This window comes from Papio anubis, chromosome 19 (genome assembly GCF_008728515.1).
Source record: "Papio anubis isolate 15944 chromosome 19, Panubis1.0, whole genome shotgun sequence".
In the NCBI taxonomy this organism is placed as follows: Eukaryota; Metazoa; Chordata; class Mammalia; order Primates; family Cercopithecidae; genus Papio; species Papio anubis.
Genome location: NC_044994.1, coordinates 16,481,096 through 16,502,891, shown reverse-complemented (window position 1 = coordinate 16,502,891; position 21,796 = coordinate 16,481,096). Strand labels below are relative to the sequence as shown.

General features: G+C 39.1%; 1 protein-coding gene across 9 annotated transcripts in view; it reads left to right on the top strand.

Annotated features, from left to right (window-relative positions):
• OSBPL1A (oxysterol binding protein like 1A) overlaps nucleotides 1–21,796 on the top strand; it is a 247,289-nt gene that overhangs the window by 90,562 nt on the left and 134,931 nt on the right. For 8 of the 9 annotated variants that reach the window (XR_004180037.1, XM_017951628.3, XM_017951626.3 and 5 more), the window contains 7 exons: nucleotides 5,824–5,882; nucleotides 5,984–6,028; nucleotides 7,233–7,306; nucleotides 7,421–7,484; nucleotides 9,888–9,986; nucleotides 13,309–13,431; nucleotides 21,338–21,419. Coding sequence is in view for 8 of the 9 variants with exons in the window: in XM_017951628.3 (XP_017807117.1) it covers nucleotides 5,824–5,882; nucleotides 5,984–6,028; nucleotides 7,233–7,306; nucleotides 7,421–7,484; nucleotides 9,888–9,986; nucleotides 13,309–13,431; nucleotides 21,338–21,419 (546 nt within the window). In the remaining variant the exon portion in view is untranslated. Of the gene's footprint in view, nucleotides 1–5,823; nucleotides 5,883–5,983; nucleotides 6,029–7,232; nucleotides 7,307–7,420; nucleotides 7,485–9,887; nucleotides 9,987–13,308; nucleotides 13,432–13,853; nucleotides 13,961–21,337; nucleotides 21,420–21,796 lie in introns of those variants that run through there. The other variant, XM_017951634.3, reaches the window with a different exon arrangement.

Below are 21,796 nucleotides of genomic sequence, written 5' to 3'. Positions count from 1 at the left end.
AGCAAGGATATTTAAAATTTTTAATCAAATTGGTTAATCCATCTCTTTGATTTCTTCTAAGACTTCTGAGCTTAGGTAGAGATTTGGTAAATGTTTAATTCTCTTTCCTCCCAGTTTAATCACATTCATTCATTCAGCAATGCTGCGCCTCCACTGTGTGCCAAGAACCGTCCTTGGTGCTGGAGGCCCAACAGTGAACAGAGCCCAACAGTCTCCATGTTCCTGAGCTCGTATTCTGGTGGGAGGAGATAGACAACAAATAAATGCATATGTGCTGTCAGGCCGTGAGGTGCAGGAAAATAAAATAGGATGAAGGGGCTAGAGAGTGATGGTAGGGTGAGGGGTGTCTTAGAAGGGATATAAAGGAAGCGCTCTCTAAGCAACTTTGAGCAAACAGCTGAGCTGAGTGCAGGAGTGAGCCCTGAGGATTTCTGGCAGAAGAGCATTCAAGGAAAACAGAAAGCCAGTGTAAAAGCTCTGGAGTAGAAGAACACGTGGCACACTGAGGAAAAGGAAAGCTGCCAGTGTGCCCAGGGCAGGGTGAGCTGGAGAAGAGTGGATAGCATCAGAGCTACCAGAGGCCCAGGCCTGCAGGGCCTGGTTGGCTGTGAGCAGGAGCTTGGTGGTGTGTGAGTGTGGTTGGAGGGCTTTGAGCAGGAAAGTGAATGTGAGAGTGTGTGTTAGGATGTGGGAGTCTCAACTTGTCAATCCCTTACCTTTATACCCTTTATCAAGTAATCTTTCCTTTTCCATTATTTTGTCATGCCTTTCTCATACATTCTAAGAATTCCTTTTCTTTCTTTCTTTTCTTTTTTTTTTTTGAGACAGGGTCTTGCTCTGTTGCCCAGGTTGGAGTGCAGTGGCGTGATCTTGGCTCACTACAGCGTCCACCTCCTGGCTTCAAGCAATTCTCCTGCCTCAGCCTCCCGAATGGCTGGGATTACAGGTGCGCACCACCACGCCCAGCTAATTTTTATATTTTTAGTAGAGATGGGGTTTCACCATGTTGGCCAGGATGGTGTCTCGATCTCTTGACCTCGTGATCCGCCCGCCTCGGCCTCCCAAAGTGCTAGGATTACAGGCATGAGCTACTGCGCACGGCCTCTTTTTTTTTTTTCAAATAGACAGACTTGCTCTGTCGGTGATCTTGGCTCACTGCAACCTCTGCCTCCGAGGTTCAAGCAATGCTCCCACCTCAGCCTCCTGAGTAGCTGGGACTACAGGCATGCGCCACCGCACCTGGCTAATTTTTGTAATTTTAGTAGAAATGGGGTTTCGTTATGTTTGCTGGGCGGGTCTCGAACTCCTGGCATCAAGCGATCTACCTACCTCAGCCTCCCAAAGTGCTGAGATTACAGGCATGAGCCATGGTGCCTGGCCTCTGTGTATTTTTTATTGTTTTTCATTCACTCATCTGTCTCTTCTCTTGACAGTAGTGCATTAAAAAAAAAAAGTTTTTTAGAGAGTATTGCACTTTTAATGATTATAATGTTTTAATGTGTGAGATTTCCCCTTACCATTTTTAAGGATTTTCTTTGACATCCTTATCTGTTTATTCTCCCAGATGGCATTTAAAATAATTTTCTTAGGCTCTTCATTGGGATTTAATGGAAATTACATCCTGTGTAAATTAATTTAAGGAGAATTGGCATCTTCATGGAGTTTTCTCATTAAGGGACAAATCTTTGTCATGCACACTTTTAAATATTACATCATTCCTGTTTTTCACTGTATTTTGTTGTGGTTGGTAAGAGAGGTAGTGTATTTTTTAACTGGTAATGGAACCCATCTAGATTCCATCTAGGAGGCTATTTCATTTAGTTCAAAAGCATTTTATTGAATTCTTACTGTGTGCCAGGCATTTTAGGCATCGAATCCAGAAATGAGGTCTCTAGCCTGGAATTTCATCTAGTTGGCAGGAGCTCAGAATTTATTTTTGGTATTAGGGCAGAATTCTATGAAAGAAATCATAGTGTTGTCTATCTCTCTGCCTAAAGAAATAATTTCTCCAAAGTGCCCTGTACGTATAATGAAAATAACACAGAATTGGCAGTCCTTCGTCAGACATTTTCCTATGTGCTAGGCAGAAAAACTAAACTGAGTATTAATTTTTTTGGTTAATGTTTTAAAAAGTTTTTTCCCCACTGAAGAAGTAATGTATCACCAGCCCTGGGTTCCCCATCAGCAGCTCTATAAATCTTCCTCCAAAATAAATCTTAAAGCCACATACAAGGCCGGGCGTGGTGGCTCACGCCTGTAATTCCAGCACTTTGGGAGGCCAAGGCAGGTGAATCACGAGGTCAGGAGATGGAGACTATCCTGGCTAACACAGTGAAACCCCGTCTCTACTAAAAAAAAAAAAAAAAAAAAAAAAAAATTAGCCAGGTGCGGTGACGGGCGCCTGTAGTCTCAGCTACTCGAGAAGCTGAGGCAGGAGAATGGCGTGAACCCGGGAGGCGCAGCTTGCAGTGAGCCGAGATGGTGCCACTCACTCCAGCCTGGGCGACAGAGTGAGACTCCGTCTCAAAAAAAAAAAAAAAAAAGAAAAGCCACATAGTTCTCTCTATATTAAAATGATCTCCATTTTACTACTGACCTTCTCGTCCAAACCACCAGTATCCTTTACCAGCACTATTGCCATCTCTTTGTAATTAGCCTCTCTGCATTTCTTTTGCCCATGTTTACAAGCCATACTGCACACAGCAGCCAGAGTGACCTTTTAAAAAAAAAACATGGAAATTGTCAAAGCTTAAGAAATCAAATAGCATAATTAATTGATGAACCCATTACCCTCCTCCAGAACTTAGCAATAATGGCCACTCCATACCTCTTCCCACTCCCTGAATTATTGTGAAGCAATTCTAGACATCATGCCATCTCTTTCTTTTTGTTTTTTAAAAATGTATTTGTTTTTCTTTTTTTTTACCCTGTCAACCCAGCTTTTCCCAATTCTGGGAAGAACTGGAAAGAGAAGGCCTGCCATGCCATTTTATCTGTACATACCCAGTGCTCCTCAACTAACTGTGGGGCCACGTCCCCACAGACCCATTGTAAGTTGAAAATACACTTAAGGCCAGGTGCAGTAACTCCCACCTGTAATCCCAGCATTCTGGGAGGCTGAGGCTGGTGGATCGCTTGAGCCTAGGAATTTGAGACCAACCTGGTGAAACCCCATTCCTACAAAAAAAATACAAAAATTAGCCAGGTGTGATGACATGTGCCTGTAGTTCCAGCTACCAGGGAGGCTGAGGTGAGAGGATCACTTGAGCCCAAGAGGTCGAGGCTGTGGTGAGCTGTGATAGTTGAAAAACCATTAAGTCAAACTGTTGTAAGTTGGGGAACGTCTGTAGTTCAGTATATTAATAAAAAATAAGGGCACCCTTTAAGAAAAACCACAAGCATGTGATAGTTGCAAAACTCTGTGCACCTATAAAAACCATTGAATTTGTGCAGTTTAAAGGAATAAATTGGTATGTCAATTTCTATCTCGATAGGGATATTAAACAGCACAATAGCATCATCTTATTAATAATATTCTAGTAATTTATCAAAATCATGAAACAGCCAAAATTCATATTTTCCCAGTTATTTTTAGTATTATTATTGTTATTATTTTTTTTTTTTGAGACAAAGTCTCACTCTTGTCCCCCAGGCCGGAGTGCAATGGCACGATCTTGGCTCACTGCAACTCCGCCTCTCAGGTTCAAGTGATTCTCCTGCCTCAGTCTCCAGAGTAGCTGGGATTACAGGCGCCTGCCACCACGCCCGGCTAATTTTTGTATTTTTAGTAGAGATGGGGTTTCATCATGTTGGCCAGGCTAGTCTCGAACTCCTGACCTAAGGTGATCCGCCCACCTTGGCCTCCCAAAGTGCTAGGATTACAGGCATAAGCCACTGCACCCAGCCAATACTATAATTTTTTAACACTTTAACAGAGTTTTAAACATGAGTCAGATCATGTTACTCTTACTTAAAACCCTTCAGTGGCTTTTCATCCTGTTTAGAATAAAACTCAAACTCCTTATGCTGGCTTACAAAAGTCTGGCCTACAAACCCCTTGTGTGATGTGGCTTCTGTGTGCCTCTCTGACTTTCTCTTGCCTGCTGAATTGTTCCTACCTCAAAGCCTTTGCATCAGCCGTTCCCTCTGGTAGACTGTCCTTCCCTGTATTTTCACAAGGCTGGATCCTTCTTTTCAACGTAGACATCCCTTCCTCAAAGAGGCCTTCCCTGATCAACCCCTCGTTTTCCAATCTAAAGTGGTATCCCAGTCACTCTGTCAAATCATTTATTTAAAAAGTCTGGGCGTACCGTGGTTCTTTGTCTGCTATATCTTTTAAAATTAATTTATCATCTGTCTTTCCTGGCCTTCTATGCTTTCCTATCCCCCCAGTATTTTTTCTCTTATGTTCACTGCTGAATCCTCAGTGCCTAAAATAGTAATCGGTACATAACAGACCCTCATTAGAAGATATTCATACAAAAAAACTGCCAACACATACCAGGTGTTTGATATTTATAAAAATAGTATTATTTTAAACCACCCCCAACCCCCTTTTTGTTTTTAGAGACAGAGTCTCATTCTGTCACCCAGTCTGGAGTGCAGGGTAGCTGGGACCGTAGGCACATGCCACCATGCCTGGCTAATTAAATTTTTTTCTTTTTTTGTAGAGATAAGGTCTCACTATGTTACCCAGGCTGGTCTTAAGCTTCTGGCCTCAAGCCATACTTCCACCTTAGACTCTCAGAGTGCTGGGATTACAGGTGTGAGCCACTGCGCCTGGCCTAAAAAGTTATCTGATAGAATATATCACCTTACTGCATAAACAGTTCCAGAGTTCTCATTGATATGTTGTTTTGAAAGGACTGTTCTAATTTTCATAGGTAGCTTTCGTTTCTCTGATAATAAGCTATTTCAGGCTAGGAGATGGTTTGATTTATTTGTGGGTTTTTTTCTTTTTCTTTTTTTTTTTTTTTTTACCTTTTGTCCTTCATTTAATGTCCTGCTCACTTCAGTATTCAATAAATAACTTTGATAAGACAAATTCCGTTTTTGTTGTTATTTGGCAAAATGTGGAATGTGCATGTGTAAGATTGGAAAAATTAACATTGATAGCTTGCTGGCTTTATTCTCCATTGTCACCTTTTTCTTTTGTCCTAAATTGTGGACCATCACACCTTCAGCTTGTGAGCCATCTCTACTACCCGTTATGCAGCATGGCGGCTGAAGTGTAGCTGGGGTCGGCTAGAGTAGACCCCAAATTTGTGATTAGTTATGTATCTTGAGATGAGGGGAAATCCTGAATTATCCAGGTAGACCTACGTAATTACAAGGCTCCTGACAGGAGGGAGGCCTATGTATAGAGAGAGAACAGAATGCTGGAAGCAGAGGTTGGAGTAATGTGCTTTGGAGATGGAAGAGACCCCATGTCACGTCATGTCGTTGGCCGATAGAAGTGGAAAAGGCAGGGAAATGTTTCCCTTGGAGCCTCCAGAAGGAATGCAGCTCTGTCCACGTGTTGATTTCTGCCCGGTGAAATGGATTTCAGACTTCTGATCTCTGAAACTGTAAGATAATAAATGTGTATTGTTTAAGCCACAAATTTGTGAGTTCACGATAATTTGTTGCAAAGTTCATCTGATTTCCTGGCTTAATAGCGACCAAAAGGGAGGTCAGCAACCTCTCTCTGGTAGGTAGTTTTTGGGGAAAAGAAAAAGATATAGGCAATAGAAAAATGAAGGAATATTAGATGCTGGAGTTACAGCATTGACGGTTATAGTACATTTAAGCTGTTGATGGCGTTTTTCTTTGTATTTTACACAGATCAGAAACCTCTTGACCTTGCCCAGGGTGCTGAAATGAAACACATTCTTGTTAATAAGGTACAGAGTAATGAATTAAATTTATCTAACAATTTTTAGAAAAAAATTTTGAATGTGTGAAATATGTAGATGCATTTTTCATGAAAACATGTTTTTGACAGGTCATCTACAAAGCATTGAAACGATATGAGGGCCCTCTCTGGAAGGTAGGTTCGGGTGATTTTTTAATTATATAACTGTAAAGAATAATTCTCAGGTGCTCTATTTCTGTTTAAAACTTTTTAAAAATCATTTCTGAAATATATGTGATTTAATCACTTTTGGATCTTATAATGTAAGCCACTTATTTTTTTATTTTTATTTTTATTTTTTGAGATAGAGTCTTGCTCTGTCACCCAGGCTAGAATGCAGTGGGGTACTCACTGCAACCTCCGCTCCCTGGATTCAAGTGGTTCTCCTGCCTCAGCCTCCCAAGTAGCTGGGATTATAGGCGCCCACCACCACGCCCGGTTAATTTTTGTATTTTTAGTAGAGACAAGCATTCACTATCTTGGCCAGGCTGGTCTTGAACTCCTGACCTCGTGATCCACCTGCCTCGGCCTCCCAAAGTGCTGGGATTACAGGTGTGAGCCACTGCACCCAGCAAACCACTTTTATACTATTGGATTTCAAGAGGCTTCCACTGGTTGTAGCAGTTACTTTTCTGTGTGTTGATGGTCACTTTTAGGTGTTTTTTTGGTTTTGATGAGTCGCTTTTAGGTGACTAAGTTCTTATGAAAAGGAGTGGGGGGAAAATACATTTTTTTTCTTACTAGATCAAAGAATTACAGTATTATTTTTGTTATGAACATCAAACCATGGCAGACTTAGAAGAAAATTGATATTTGAATTATCACGTGGTACATATATACAATTCTTCTGGTCCTAATACTTGCTACATTTTAGAGAATCCTGTTTTCTAGAATTAACCATGGAAGAGCACATAATTTCTTTTGCATTTGCATGCAATCCATTTATCTATTTATGCATCTGTATGCTTATATTGTATAAGATAAATTTAGGATAATTTTCTTTTTTAGACATTCATTCATGACTTTGAGGAAATTGTCTTTGAAGCCCACAGCTGGTATATTTTCTGTAAATAATCCCTGAACAGTTTTGCCAGAACCATAAAGTGTAATCATCATTGATCTTATCAGTATGGCATTTCTGCTGTTCCTGTCACCCTGTAGTGGTATGTTTTCATTACTGCACTTAGTACCTAAGTTCATGTTTGATCATTTTTTTTAAATGTTCAGTACTACTGTCTAAAGACTCAAATATGACTATCATCACTTAATTACTTTTTATCAGTCAACTATTTGAATCTAGATGTGTCAGCTTGGGAAATCTTTGTTATTTTTCCCTTAGAGTTCAAGATTTTTTGGCTGGAGATTATTCTGGGTAGTGTTAGAGCATGGAGTCCTTTCGTGGTATAGGAAACAGTAAGTATTACGATCTTTACACTTAACAAATTTCACTGTATAAATTTTGAAATATGAATATTTTTCACTTATCTCTTTTCCTTTTGTCTTCATAATTTCATCTTTATTTTGAAGGCCCGATGCCGTTCATAATATTTACCGCCAGGGATGCAAACACCTGACTCAAGCAGTATGCACGGTAGGATGAAACGTGGATCATTTGCTCCTCTGTGACATCAGTTCTTCAAGTGATTGACCCAAATCATGTATACAGCCTTGTAAAATCTTGGGGTTCCGTGGAATGCTGTAGAAAGCACTTGTATATATTTTTATTTGAGAACAAGTAACGTCGTGGCCTCTGCATTTTGAACAAAATTTTAAAATACAGTCAACTTTTATTTATCTCCATGTATTATGGAATGAGAGATGGATTGTCCAAAAATATTTGTCGGATTTACCCAGGCTTATTTGATTATGAAATATCCTAGTACATGCACTTGAAAAGAACGTGTATTTTGCTATTATTGTTGGTTGTAGAGTCCTATCAATATTAATTCAGTCATGGTGGTGGTTGATAGCGTTCAGATCTTTTGTGTCTTGGTTTTTGACTAGTGGTTGTATGAATTGCTGAAAGAGGGATGTGAAAGTGTCCAACTATGCTTGTGGAATGTTGCATTTCCTTCTCTGTTATTGATAACATACTTATGATTATTGTCTTCTCGATTAATTGATCCTTTTATTGTTTTGTGGCCCTCTATCTCTTGTAATACATTTTGTTTTAAAATTTATTTTGTCCGATATGAACATAACTACTTTGGCCTTCTTATGTTTACTGTTCACATGGTGTCTTTTTCCTATCAATTTACTTTCAGCCTATATGTATCTTTATATTTATTTTCTGTCTTTTGGGGATAGCATATGTTTTAGTTTCTATTACCCATTCTGGCAATTTTTGCCTTTTAATTGGATTTTTCTTTTGTGAATGTCTTCTACTTTCATGCTTCTTCACGTGTAAGATAATTCTGGGTTTTGTTTTGTTTTGTTCTTGTTTTTGTTTTTTTGAGATGGAGTCTCACTCTCTCACCCAGGCTGGAGGGCAGTGGCACAATCTCAGCTCACTGCAACCTCCACCTCCCAGGTTCAAGCGATTCTCTGCCTCAGCCTCCTGAGTAGCTGGGATTACAGGTGAACGCTACCATACCTGGCTAATTTTTGTATTTTTTGGTAGAGATGGGGTTTTGCCATGTTGGCTAGGCTGGTCTCGAACTCCTGACCTCAAGCAATTCTCTTCCCTCAGCCTCCCAAATTGCTGGGATTATAGGCATGAGACACCACACCCAGCCTGAATGTCAGGTAATTTTGGATGGTACTCTTAATATTATGAATGTTGAGTTCTGGAGATTTCGGATTCTGTTGTTTATCTCTGTTAAGTATTGTCCGTTGTAGCAAGTCCTGTTCTTGGCTTGGTTTGGATCATGAACTGTGTGACTTGGGCAGTGGCTCCGGACTCAGTTCAGATAGGTTGTGTTTATATGAGCTGCTTCTATGTGTGTGTGGCTCATGAGTCAGAGATGTGAGTAGTAGACAGAATCTGGGGACCCCCTCTCTGTCTCTTTCCCTTGGGGGATTCCCCTGTTCTCTTTAGTGCTTATGGATTCCCAGGTTTGCTTTACTAATGTCCAGAGACAGGGGTTTCCACATGTGCCCTTGCTGTTGTCCTGTCACCATGTGGACTGTGCTTAGTCCCAGGTGCAAAACCTGAGGCGTGGGAACTTACTTCCACAGCTCCTTGGCCCCTTTCCTCCAGAGAGCATGACTCCCTGTCAGAGTCCGTCAGCTTTTGTTCAGGTCCAGGTTCCTCCATGTGGTTGCCTTTTCTTTTGTATCCAGGTTTTAGAGTTGTTTTCCACATGATAAAGGTGTTGTTGCTACACCTTTACACCAACTACAGAGGTGGGGGGCCTCTGATAGGGTCTTGAAGAAATCTACCTTTTTCCGTTCTTAACCCATTTATGTCTGGTGTTCCATTATTGGAATGTTAAGCTTGTGGGAGTTATTTATATCCTACTGCTCAAGGTCATCACCAAGGTCTGATTTTTCACAAAACATTTTGCAACCTCTGACATAAATGACTTAAAATCCTTTTCATGCCAAACTTTTATTTTAAAACCCATAATTATTTCTGATTCTTCTTACTCTCTCCCTTTTCTCCTTCTTTATCAACCTTATCTACTGCTGATTATTTTATATTCAGCTCAAACAAAAAGGTAATAAAAAATGGGAACTGTGGTAGCTAAATGATTTTATAACCCAAGTGCATATTAAGTTATACTTAAGAAAGGATAAAAATGACATACCTGATGAACCAGAGTATTTATGTTGAGTAACTAAGAAGTTGAGAGCCAGACCCGATATAGGTAAACTACAGTGCATTTGATACTCCCACTGTAATCTATTTTTTTCTGATTTTTGTCTATCAATATTTAAGTGTTCAACTGGGTATCCTTAAGTCATGTGAGTACTTTAAATTTTATGTATAGATAATTTTAGGGTCCTCTTTTATGTGAATGAATGTTGTCTTACTGACTTCTTTATATCTAAGGTAAAATCCACCGATAGCTGCCTCTTCTTTATTAAATGCTTTGATGACACCATTCATGGCTTCCGGGTTCCTAAGAACAGCCTTCAACAGTCAAGAGAGGTAATCTTATGGATTCATGTATCTTTCCTAAAACGTACAGAACATTTAAAGACACGGAGAATATAACATAGGTTCAATGGTAACATCCAAAATCTTGTCGATTGTACTTTTTATTTTTTAAAAAATTTTTATTTATTTGTTTTTTTTGAGACAGAGTCTCACTCTGTAGCCCAAGCTGGAGTGCAGTGGTGCGATCTCAGCTCACTGCAACCCCTGCCTCCCAGGCTCAAGCGATTCTCATGCCTCAGCCTCCCGAGTAGCTGGGACTACACGCGCGTGCCAACACACCCGGCTAATTTTTTTTGTATTTTAGCAGAGACGGGATTTTACCACATTGCCCAGGGTAGTCTCAAACTCCTGAGTTCAGGCGATCCGCCCACCTTGGCCTCCCAAAGTGCTGGGATTACAGGCGTGAGCCACCGCGCCCGGCCCTGATTGTACTTTTTAAATGAAGCTTTTAAAATTTAGTATGTGAATTAGTTATTTATCAGAATGTACCAGCAGATATTTTCTGTTCGTAATTTCTTTTTCAGTTTTAATTCTCTGAATGTAAGGGGCATCCTTTTAATGTAAATGACAGGTCTACGCCTTAACTTATAGGTGAGGAAACTAAGGATTATAAGATTGAAGTGATTTCCCAAGGCCAGGCAGCTTGTGAGTGACAGAACCTGGACTACAAATCACGTGTTCTGATACTCATTACAGTGCAGACTCAGCCTTCCTATGTGATAAATTAAACAACAGCAGCAAGCTAGAAAATTGGGATTTACTTGACCAATACTTATAGTACAGTCACTTAATGGAGTATCCCTATTCTTTTCTTTTCTCTCTCTTTCTTTCTCTTTCTTTCTTTCTTCCTTCCTTCCTTCCTTCCTTCCTTCCTTCCTTCCTTCCTTCCTTCCTTCCTTCCTTCCTCCCTCCCTCCCTCCCTCCCTCCCTCCCTTCCTTCCTTCCTTCCTTCCTTCCTTCTTTCCTTCTCTCTTTCTCTCTTTCTCTCTTTCTCTCTTTCTCTCTTTCTCTCTTTCTTTCTTTCTTTCTTTTTTTTTTTTTGAGACAGAGTTGCTCTGTCACCCAGGCTGGAGTGCAGTGGTGGGATCTCGGCTCACTGCAACCTCTGCCTCCCCAGTTCAAGCGATTCTCCCGCTTCAGCCTCCCGAGTAGCTGGGATTACAGGTGCATGCCACCACGCCCCACTAATTTTTGTGTTTTTAGTAGAGACGGGGTTTCACCACGTTCATCAGGCTGGTCTCGACCTCCTCACCTTGTGATCCGCCCACTTCAGCCTCCCAAAGTGTTGGGATTACAGGCATGAGCCACCACCCCCGGCCCTTTTCTTTTTCATTTATTTATTTATTGAGATAGAGCCTCCCTTGCTCTGTCACCCAAGCTGGAGTGCACTGGTGTGATCCTGGCTCACTGCAACCCCTGCCTTTCTGGTTCAAGCAATTCTCCTGCCTCAGCCTCCTGAGTAGCTGGGATTACAGGCATGTACCACCACGCCTGGCTAACTTTTGTATTTTTAGTAGAGATGGGGTTTCACCATGTTGGCCAGGCTGGTCTCGAACGTTATCTGCCCACCTTGCCCTCCCAAAGTGCTGGGATTACAGGTGTGATCCACTGTGGCAGGCCTATTCTTATTCTTTTAAATCAAAGCAGTGTTCTGTAAACTAGTTCAACCATTGTGGAAAACAGTGTGGTGATTCCTCAAGGATCTAGAACTAGAAATACCATTTGACCCAGCCATCCCATTACTGGGTATATACCCAGAGGATTATAAACCATGCTGCTCTAAAGACACATGCACACATATGTTTATTGCAGCACTATTCACAATAGCAAAGACTTGGAATCAACCCAAATGTCCATCAGTGACAGGCTGGATTAAGAAAATGTGGCACATACACACTATGGAATACGCAGCAAAAAGGATGAGTTAGTGTCCTTTGTAGGGACATGAATGCAACTGAAACCATCATTCTCAGCAAACTATGCGCCAAGAACAGAAACCAAACACCGTAATGTTCTCACTCACTTAGGTGGTGAACATAATGAGAATCTTGGACACAGGGAAGGGAATATCACACACACCAGGGCCTATTGTGGGGGAGGGTATGGGAGGGATAGCATTAGGAGAAATACCTAATGTAAATGACGAGTTAATGGGTGTAGCACACCAACATAGCACATGTATACATATGTAACAAACCTGCACCTTGTGCACCTGTACCCTAGAACTTAAAGTATAATAATAAAAAATAAAAAAATTTAAAAAATTTAAAAAAATAAATCAAAGCATTGTTCATAGACATATCTTGATTTTTTGGTAAACTATGTAAGAGGTTAAATAATCTATTTTCCAAAGTGGTAAACTTTGGCCCTGCAAAGAACCCTAAACAGTCTAACTCATGACTCTCCCAACATTTCATAAAATGGTAAGATTTGACCCTGAGTGTAGTGTAAGAAAATGAGGAAAAAGTAAGATAGGGTACTTTTAGGCCAAACATTCTTTTTTGTGAAATCACTGTTATTTTAAAAATAGAGTAAAAGTTAAAGCATCAGGGCAAGTACTGGCTGTTTTAATATGACCTTAGTTTCTTGTGCTTCTAATTTGATAGTAAGTTAGTAAAATTGTGTATCTGGATCCATTATGATATAGTAACTTATTCTGTTAAGTTATAAAATTACAGGTTCTTAATATTGAAAATGAGAACCTATAATTTTTTTTTTTTGACACAGAGTCTCACTCTGTCGCCCAGGCTGGAGTGCAGTGGCGTAATCTCGGCTCACTGCAAGCTCTGCCTCCTGGGTTCATGCCATTCTCCTGCCTTAGCTTCCCCAGTCGCTGGGACTACAGGCACCCGCCACCACGCCTGGCAAATTTTTTGTATTTTTAGTAGAGACGGGGTTTCACCATGTTAGCCAGGATAGTCTCGATCTCCTGATCTCATGATCCGTCCTCCTCGGCCTCCCAAAGTGCTGGGATTACAGGCGTGAGCCACAGTGCCCAGTCATGAGAACCTATAATTTTAAGTGACAAAGTTTTCTCTCGTTATTTAATTTCTGTAATGTGTTTGAATATTAACATTCATGAATATGTAAACTTATAGATGATTTTTTTAAAGTACTAGGAAAACCTTTTATCCAGACATATCACGAACAAGAGACCTACATTGCTGTTTCATTATTGGTTGCTTCGCTTTCCTTTTTGAGGCCATAATATTTATTTCACTAGGTAAATTTTATGCTTATCATATCATTGTAATATTATCTCTTTGGAATAAAAGTGCTTTTCACTCTCGTTTAAATCCTTGCATGATTTCAGGACTGGCTGGAAGCAATAGAAGAACATTCTGCTTACAGCACTCACTACTGTTCCCAGGACCAGCTGACTGATGAGGAGGAGGAAGATATGGTTTCTGCCGTAGACTTGAAGAAATCCTTAGAGGTAAATAGGAAAATGTAACCTGACCTTTATAGCTATCTATGTCATACAAGTTTTATTAAGAACTTTTTTTTTTTAAGATGTAAGGTTTTGAAATTATGATTTCTAACAATAGAAATAGTATTGTTCTTTGCTGACTTACGTTGTGTTGGTAGTTTATGTCTGTCATGGTAATACTGTCAAATGCCTTTGTAGATATGCTCTGATGAGATGGGCATGTGCCTTAAAGGCACTGTACTTTTTTAGGTGAAGCTTTTTACATTGCTGTTAACAGACTGTCATTCTGTTTGAAAATTGCTGCCAGGACGGGGAGCATGCATAGCTTGACTTGCTGCCCTTTATGACTTCACTGCAGATTTCAGAGTTTAAATAATGCAACCATAGTGATACCTTTTCTGGTCGGTAGGTTTCCTTTAAAACCACTTGTAATCTGTAGCTTGGTTGCTGAGAGATAAGGTAAGGCATCAAGAATGAATGGAGAAGTCATCTGAAGTGACACCAGTGCCTCATCCCCAGAGGATTATCAGCATAGGTAATTGAAATGAAATAGGTGTTTTGAGAGGTCATCAATTTTCTGGCTGTACCTTTTATTTACATCTTGTATCTAAGAGAATGGGAATTGAGTTTGGAAAAATTAGAACTATGGAATGATGATGAGTTTCAGTCTGAATAATTATGTCAGGATATATGAATTTGCCTACTAAATTTAATTTTTTTTGTCTTTATAAATTAAATGAGTTGGTGGCAAGATTTGAATGTTTCTAATTCAACATTTTTAATGAAGTTAAATTCCCTAATACCTAAGGAGTTTTATCAACTTAGGGACCTATACATTTAAATATAAAAGGTATTTTGACTCTTTCAATCCCAATGTTAATTTATGACGAAACATTAAAGAATTTGAACTCTCCCATGTTTGTTGAAGACATTCCCCGGAATTGCTGACAACTCCTTTACCATACTACCTCTGGTTTAAAGCCTAGTGTGTATGCGAGAACCATAAACAAAATTTTCAGATCAGTGGACTTTGCAAAAGTAACATCTACTACAGCATTTAAATAACATTAAAACTGGGAAAATATGGAAGATTTAACATATATGGCCAAAATTACATTAAAGAAGTAAAAAAAAATAAAGATGCTAAATATTTTAACTTTCAGTTGGTATTCCCTAATTGAAAAGAAATCCTTCCCTATTTACCTATCCTCAATAAGAGGTAAATGATAAAACCTAGAAGGATTTACAAAGCATACTAATAGCTTTCCTAGGATTATGATAATTTTAAAAGTTTTAAAATGGAAGTTACAGGTAAAATAAAGGCATACTAACTTACATACCATTAAAAAGATTTATTCTTTAGCATAATTTTCAAATTTTCAGGTCATCAACCTCGACTATATCTGTCAGTTTATTCCTTATTTTAATGTTTTGTTCACATGTTAACTTTAAAACCATGAAGGTTTTGCCTTTTAGATTTTATTGCACCTAAAGTCAGTGAGAGTTTGAGCACTATAGTATTAAGCACGTTTAGCTTTTGCATGCTCCTCTCCAACAGAGTTTGAATGCTAATTCTGTAAATCTTTTTTTTCTTTTCTTTTCTTTTCTTTTCTCTTTTTTTTTTTTTTTTGAGACAGAGTCTTGCTCTGTTGCACAGGCTGAAGTGCAGTGCTGTGATCATGGCTCACTGCAACTTCTACCTCGCGGGTTCAAGTGATTCTCTCGCCTCAGCCTCCCGAGTATCTGGGATTACAGGCCCACAACACCACACCCGGCTAATTTTTGTAATTTTAGTAGAGATGGGGTTTCACCATGTAGGCCAGGCTGGTCTCAAGCTCCTGACCTCAAGTGATCCTCCCGCTTCGGCCTCCCAAAGTGCTCGGATTACAGGCATGAGCCACCACGCCTGGCCAATTCTGTGAATCTTGATTCTGTCTTAACATCTGGAGACTGGTTCAAAATAGGTAAAATCTGAAATGAGCTTTGAAGTGTGTTGAATTATAGCTTGTTAGTAGACTGGCTCCAGGATGCCCTTCATTCTTGAGTTCTTAAGTTCCAGTGAAATTCAGGGGCCAATTTATGGAAAGTTCTATTCTTGGTACCTATGGACATTCTAAGGGGAATTAGGAATTCCAGGACTGATATACTCTAAAATCATCTGAATTAACAACAAAACTGATTTTATTTCCTTAACAAGCTTTTGGATTAGTACACAGACCTATAAGAAATTAGCGAAAGGCTGAGGTGGGAGAATCACTTGTGCCCAGAGGTTTGAGTTCAGCCTGAGCAATATAGTGAGTCCCTGTCTCTTAGAAAGAAAGAGTGAGTCAGTTTTTCAGTACAAACATTTTTCAGTGAACATTGTCTTATACAATATAATTGTATAAGACAAATCCTAGAATTATTGACCTCGTGGTTGTTGCTGTAATAGCAACTTGAAAATATTTCAGGAATAAAAATTGGAAATTAGTGAAGCACAGTATTGTTATAGAACTGCACTGTCCAATATGATAGCTATTAAATATCCTGTGGCTATTTACACATGTGGCTATTTACATTTAAATTAATTAAAATTTAAAAATTCAGTTATTCAGCTGGGCACAGAGGCTCATGCCTGTAATCCCAGCACTTTGGGAGGCTGAGATGGGTGGATCACTTGAGGTCAGGAGTTTGAGACCAGCCTGGCCAACATGGTGAAACTCCCTCTCTACTAAAAATACAAAAATTAGTCAGGCATGGTGGTGGGTGCCTGTATTCCCAGCTACTCAGGAGGCTGAGGCAAGAAAATCGCTTGAACCCGGTGGGGCGGGGCTCACAGGTTGCAGTGAGCTGAGATTGTGCCGCTGCACTCCAGTCTGGGCAAAAGAGGGAGACGACTAAAAAAAAAATTCACTTATTCATTTTAACTATATTTAGCTACATATCAGCCACATTTCAAGTGCTCAGTAGCCACATGTGGCTACCACAGTGGACAGCGAAGATAATGAATATTTCCAGCATCATAGAAAGTTCTACTGGACAGCGCTGGGATAGGCTCTTAGATGCTCTGGGTGGTACTAGCAAAGTGGGGGTTTTATTTGTTGAAGATGTCTTGATTCTGTAGGATCTGAACTGCTTCTGTGTTACAAGAAGTGATGAGCAGGCCAGGCATGGTGTCTCATGTCTGTAATCCCAGTACTTTGGGAGGTTGAGGTGGGTGGATTGCTTGAGCCCAGGAGTTCGAGACTATCCTGGGCAACATGGCAAATCCCCATCTTAAAAATAATTTTTTTTTTTTTTTTTAATTTTGAGGCTGAGGCTGCAGCAAGCTGTGGTCACACCACTGCACTCCAGTCTGGGCAACATGGCAAAACCCCGTCTCTACTAAAAATACAAAAATTAGCTGGACATGGTGGCCCATGCCTGTAGTCCCAGCTACTTGGGAGGCTGAGGTGGGAGGATCACCTGAGCCCAGGAGGTGGAGGTTGCGGTGAGCCAAGATCACACCACTGCACTCCAGCCTGGTTGACAGAGTGAGACCCTGTCTCAAAAAAAAAAAAAAAAAAAAAGCAAATGATGCTCGAGTTTAATCAAATGAGAAAATAATATAAGGCTTTTCTGATTTAAGAATAAATGATTCCCAAGGTGGGCAGATCACATGAGGCCAGGAGTTCAAGACAAGCCTAGCCAACATGACGAAACCCTGCATCTAAAAATACAAAAATTAGCCAGGCATGGTGGTGCACGTCTGTAATCCCAACCACTCAGGGGGCTGAGGCACGAGAATTGCTTGAACCTGCGAGGCGGAGGTTGCGGTGAGCTGAGATCGCACCACTGCACTCCAGCCTGGGCGATAGGACCATAGAGCCAGACTCTCTCAAAAACAACAACAAAAAAAGAATAACTGATTCCCAACTAAAATAAATGTGCAGAAAGTTGCATGTACATCAATGTGGAGCTAATAAAGATTGGTACATCCATGCAAGAATGAGGCAGATGTATATATACTGATATATTTAAGATATACAGTTAAGTGAAAAGGACAAGGCGTAAAATGATGTATCAAATATGATACTACTTGGGAGAAAAAACAGGGATGTACACATATATATTTGTGAAGATTTAGATCATTCAGGAAAGATGAGAAATTAGCACTTGTTGCTGCAGCTGAGAAAGGTGCAAAATAAGATTGTCAGGTGTGTGAAGGGGAATTACTTTTCTCTATATATCCTTTCATTTTTTTGTTTTTTATTTTTACTTTACGTAAATACATATTGCAAAGTGAAACACTAAGAAAGTTAGACAACAGGGGCATAATAATCGCCAGATGTCAGAAAGAATAAATGTGCTTTTGGGTTGACTTAGGAAAGATAGAGTATGGGTTTTTTTTTTTTCTTTTTGAGACAGGGTGTCACTTTGTCATGCAGGCTGGAGTGCAGTGGTGTGATCACAGCTCACTGCAGAATTGACCACCTGGGCTCAAGTGATCCTCCTGCCTCAGCGTCTTAAGTAGCTGGGACTATAGGCATGTGCCACCAAGCCTGGGTAATTTTTGTTGCTGTTGTTTCTTTGTAGAGATTAGGTCTCGTTATGTTGCAAGGGAAGTCTTGAAATGCTGGGCTCAACTGATTCTTTCGCCTCAGCCTCCCAAAGTGCTGGGATTACATGAGTGAGCCACCATACCTGGCCAGAGTATGAGGCTATCTTTGAAGTGGATTTGGCTGGAGTTAGCAAGACTGAAAGATAAGTGCTAGGACACCACTACCTGTAATAGTGGCCATTTTCTGCAAAGAAGAAAGTGATTAGAGTTCTACAATCTATTATTTTTAAAGTTTGAATTATTACTGAAATATAATGTTTGCAGAAAAAAGGAATTCACTTTATGTCTTCAACTTGATGTATTCTGACAAACGTATATTGTCTGTGTAACCACCACTCCTATCAAGATAGAGAATATTTTCATTATGTCAAAATGTTGTTCCCTTGCTGCTCTTCCCAGATAATACCCTCCACTTCCATCACTGGCAACCACTGACCTAATGACACTGATATAGTGACAATGGCATTACAAGCATGGTCAGTTTTCCTGTTCTAGAATTTCGTGTAAATGGAATCATACAGTATGTGCTCTTAGGTGTCTTTTTTCACCGTAATGTTGTGTGTATTAGTAGTTTCTTCGTTTTTATTGCTGAGTAGGTGGCAATCTGCTTCTGTGCTTAATTAACCAAATGTGGATTTTCTGCAGCAAATAACCTGGAATTAATTACTTCTCTCCTAGCCTATGCATTCTTCTCTAGCTATTCATCCCCTTGATATGCATTTTCGAGCTGCCCTGTAGGTTAGGGATCATAAGGTAGTTTAACATTAGCTTAACTCACAAAACCAACAGCTAAAATTTTGGTTTCTAAGCAGGAGACCTGTGTTGTAAATGTGGCACAGGTGCTCACCTGGGGTAACTTCTGATCCCCTAGGCCCCTGTACCAATGGGTTTAATCCTTGTTCTTGTGTGCTTTCTCCATATAACTTGGGCAAAGTTAAAATACTGTTAAACTTTAGGTATTATAACATCGCTCATAGTGAGATTCTATTTATGTAGAATAAATAAATAGAAATTAAAACTTAAAAAGAGTCCCTGTATTAGTTCGTTCTCATGCTACAAATAAAGACATACCCGAGACTGGGTAATTTATAAAGGAAAGAGGTTTAATTGATTCACAGTTCCACATGACTGGAGAGACCTCACAATCTTGGCGGAAGGTGAAGAGGGAGCAAAGGCATGTCTTACATGGCAGCAGGCAAGAGAGCTTTTACAGGGGAACTCCCCTTTATAAAACCATCAGATCCTATGAGATTTATTCACTATCATGAGAACAGCACAGGAAGAGCCCACCCCTATGATTCAATTACCTCTCACCAGGTTCCTCCCACAAAACGTGGGGATTATTGGAGCTACAATTCAAGGTGAGATTTGGGTGCAAACACAACTAAATCATATCAGTTCGTGACATAATGTCAATGGCATAGAAGTCAAGAATGAGAAACCATGTTGGACTCTGCAAAATATTAATAAGAATTAACTTTCATAAATTGATTTTTAGTTTTTCAAAATATAACTAGTAGCAACTAAGCAAATGGGAGACCATATTATGTTTTATTATATTAATAACCTCTGTTCTTTTTAGTATCAGTTAAAAAGCACTAAATTGTTTAGAACAAAAGACATAGTTTGTACCCAACTTAAAACAGTATGTGTAGATTGAATCTTCTCCAGCTGAACTGTTATGTACCCTTTAAAACAAGTAAATCATCGATCAAGGAAACTTTTTAGTAACTGTTAGATGAAAATATGATTCAAGGGAAGATAAATGTGATTCATGTATTTGAAGATGATGCTACAGAAGGTGTTTCCTGCCTTTAATTATAACTTCAGGACAGATTCATAGTCTGCAATTGAAGCCATTGCTTACTTTTATGCCTCCAGCTTACTTTCATCATAGAAAGGAGAGGATAAAACAGTATCATTGACTTGCACATAAGCATATTATTAAATATGTATAGAGCAAGAATGATGATTTTCTATTAATAAATCATGAGTGATGCATTTGGTTGCAGTGCATGTTTCGGTGCCTCTAGATAAACTTTTTCCCTGCCCCTCAACCTGTAATCACAGGCTGTGTCTGGAAAACTTATCAGGCATATATGGTGTTTTAGGTGTAGGTATTCTCCCCGCTCTCCCCACCAAGTGAATTATACATAGGTGTTGTTAGAGCCCTCAAAACAAAGGAGAGTAATACAAATTTTGAAGAGAACATTGCCTGTCACTAATGTGATAACATGAATAATTCTACTGTGGTTGAGTTGAGCTTTGTAAGCACTAAAAAATTTATAAGGTGAAATAGGAGAAAAGAGTATTTACTATTTACCTATGGCACCCTGACATACTGATGTATAGTAACTTTGATTTTGGGGGTGCAAAATGTTTTGTGATGGGTTAGCTGAGATTAGGAGTGTAAAGTAGGGAAGTTTCATAAGGCTAAAGATACTACCTCTACCTAAAAGAATGTGATTTTACTGTTTATAAGGTCAAGATTCTCAGAATAAATATTTTCTATTTTGATAACCAAGCAAATTTACAATGATAATTTCCTTGCTTATTCTTCCCACCTCTTTAAAGGGAAATGGTATATAAAACTACCTTCAAAATGACATTTTTAATATAATACATGGATTTGACTCATCTTTCATTTTGGATTTCTAAATCTGCACTAAGATGGGATGCAACTTTCATCATGAAATTCTGTATTTATGGGTTTTTTTTTTTTTGCCTTTAGGGATCTAAAAATGTAGAACTTTCAAATTACAAGGAAGAATGCTTTCTATAATTGACTTTACCTTATTTTCAGAAGCTTTGACACACTAAGAAAATGTCCTTTTTGGTCTGATGATGTGGGGGCTGTATGCACTTAGATTGCTGAACGAGTCAGTTTGTGGTTTCCAAATGTTAGGACCATCTGGATTTTTTGTTTTTTTGAACAAAACAGTTTTTAAAATACATTTTTAAGAAATGCATTTTATAACTTCTTGATGAATTTCATCAGGCCTATTAAAAGTGTTAATAAATCAGAGAATTTTAATTCCTCAGATATACATGGCGTAATGAGATAGTAACTGATGCAATTGTATGGTATCTACACAACAGATGTTGAATGTATTTAAAACTTAAAAATATTTATTTTTACTTTATACTTGATTAACTAAATGTTATATTCAGTTTACAAGGAAATTTTCTCTCACCTTTTTTTTCTCTGTAAGACATATGTCTCTTATGGTGTATCAATCTATGTACTGAAAGTTTTGGTAGAAACATTAAAGCATAAGTAATGTAAAAATCTTTTATTAGTTTGTTTTAATTTTGTCTTTTCTTTTTTTGCAGAAAGCACAGTCATGCCAACAGCGACTAGATAGGGAAATTTCCAACTTTCTCAAAATGATTAAGGAGTGTGACATGGCTAAAGGTAAACAAACAAGCACTATCCTTAAAATCACTCTTTAACACATAGGTATTGACCCGTTGTAGTTTTGTTTGACTTCATTTTTAAATAGTTTTTGGTTTTGAATTCAGAGTTATATTTGATAAAACTATTTTGAAATTCTAAAAGGGCATTTTAAAGTTTCTACTCACAGAGGATGCCTGCTTTAGAGATTAATGTTTTTATTCTTTTTCAAAAAAATAAATTTAAAGTTAATGTTTTTGGCCTGTAAATTAATTTTGGCTACAGAATGAGAATTCAGCTTATGAATCCCAGAAGACTTGGGTTTTGGAGTCAGAATGTCTAAAGCTTGAGGCCGGGCATGGTGGCTCATGCCTGTCATCCCAGCACTTTGTGAGGCC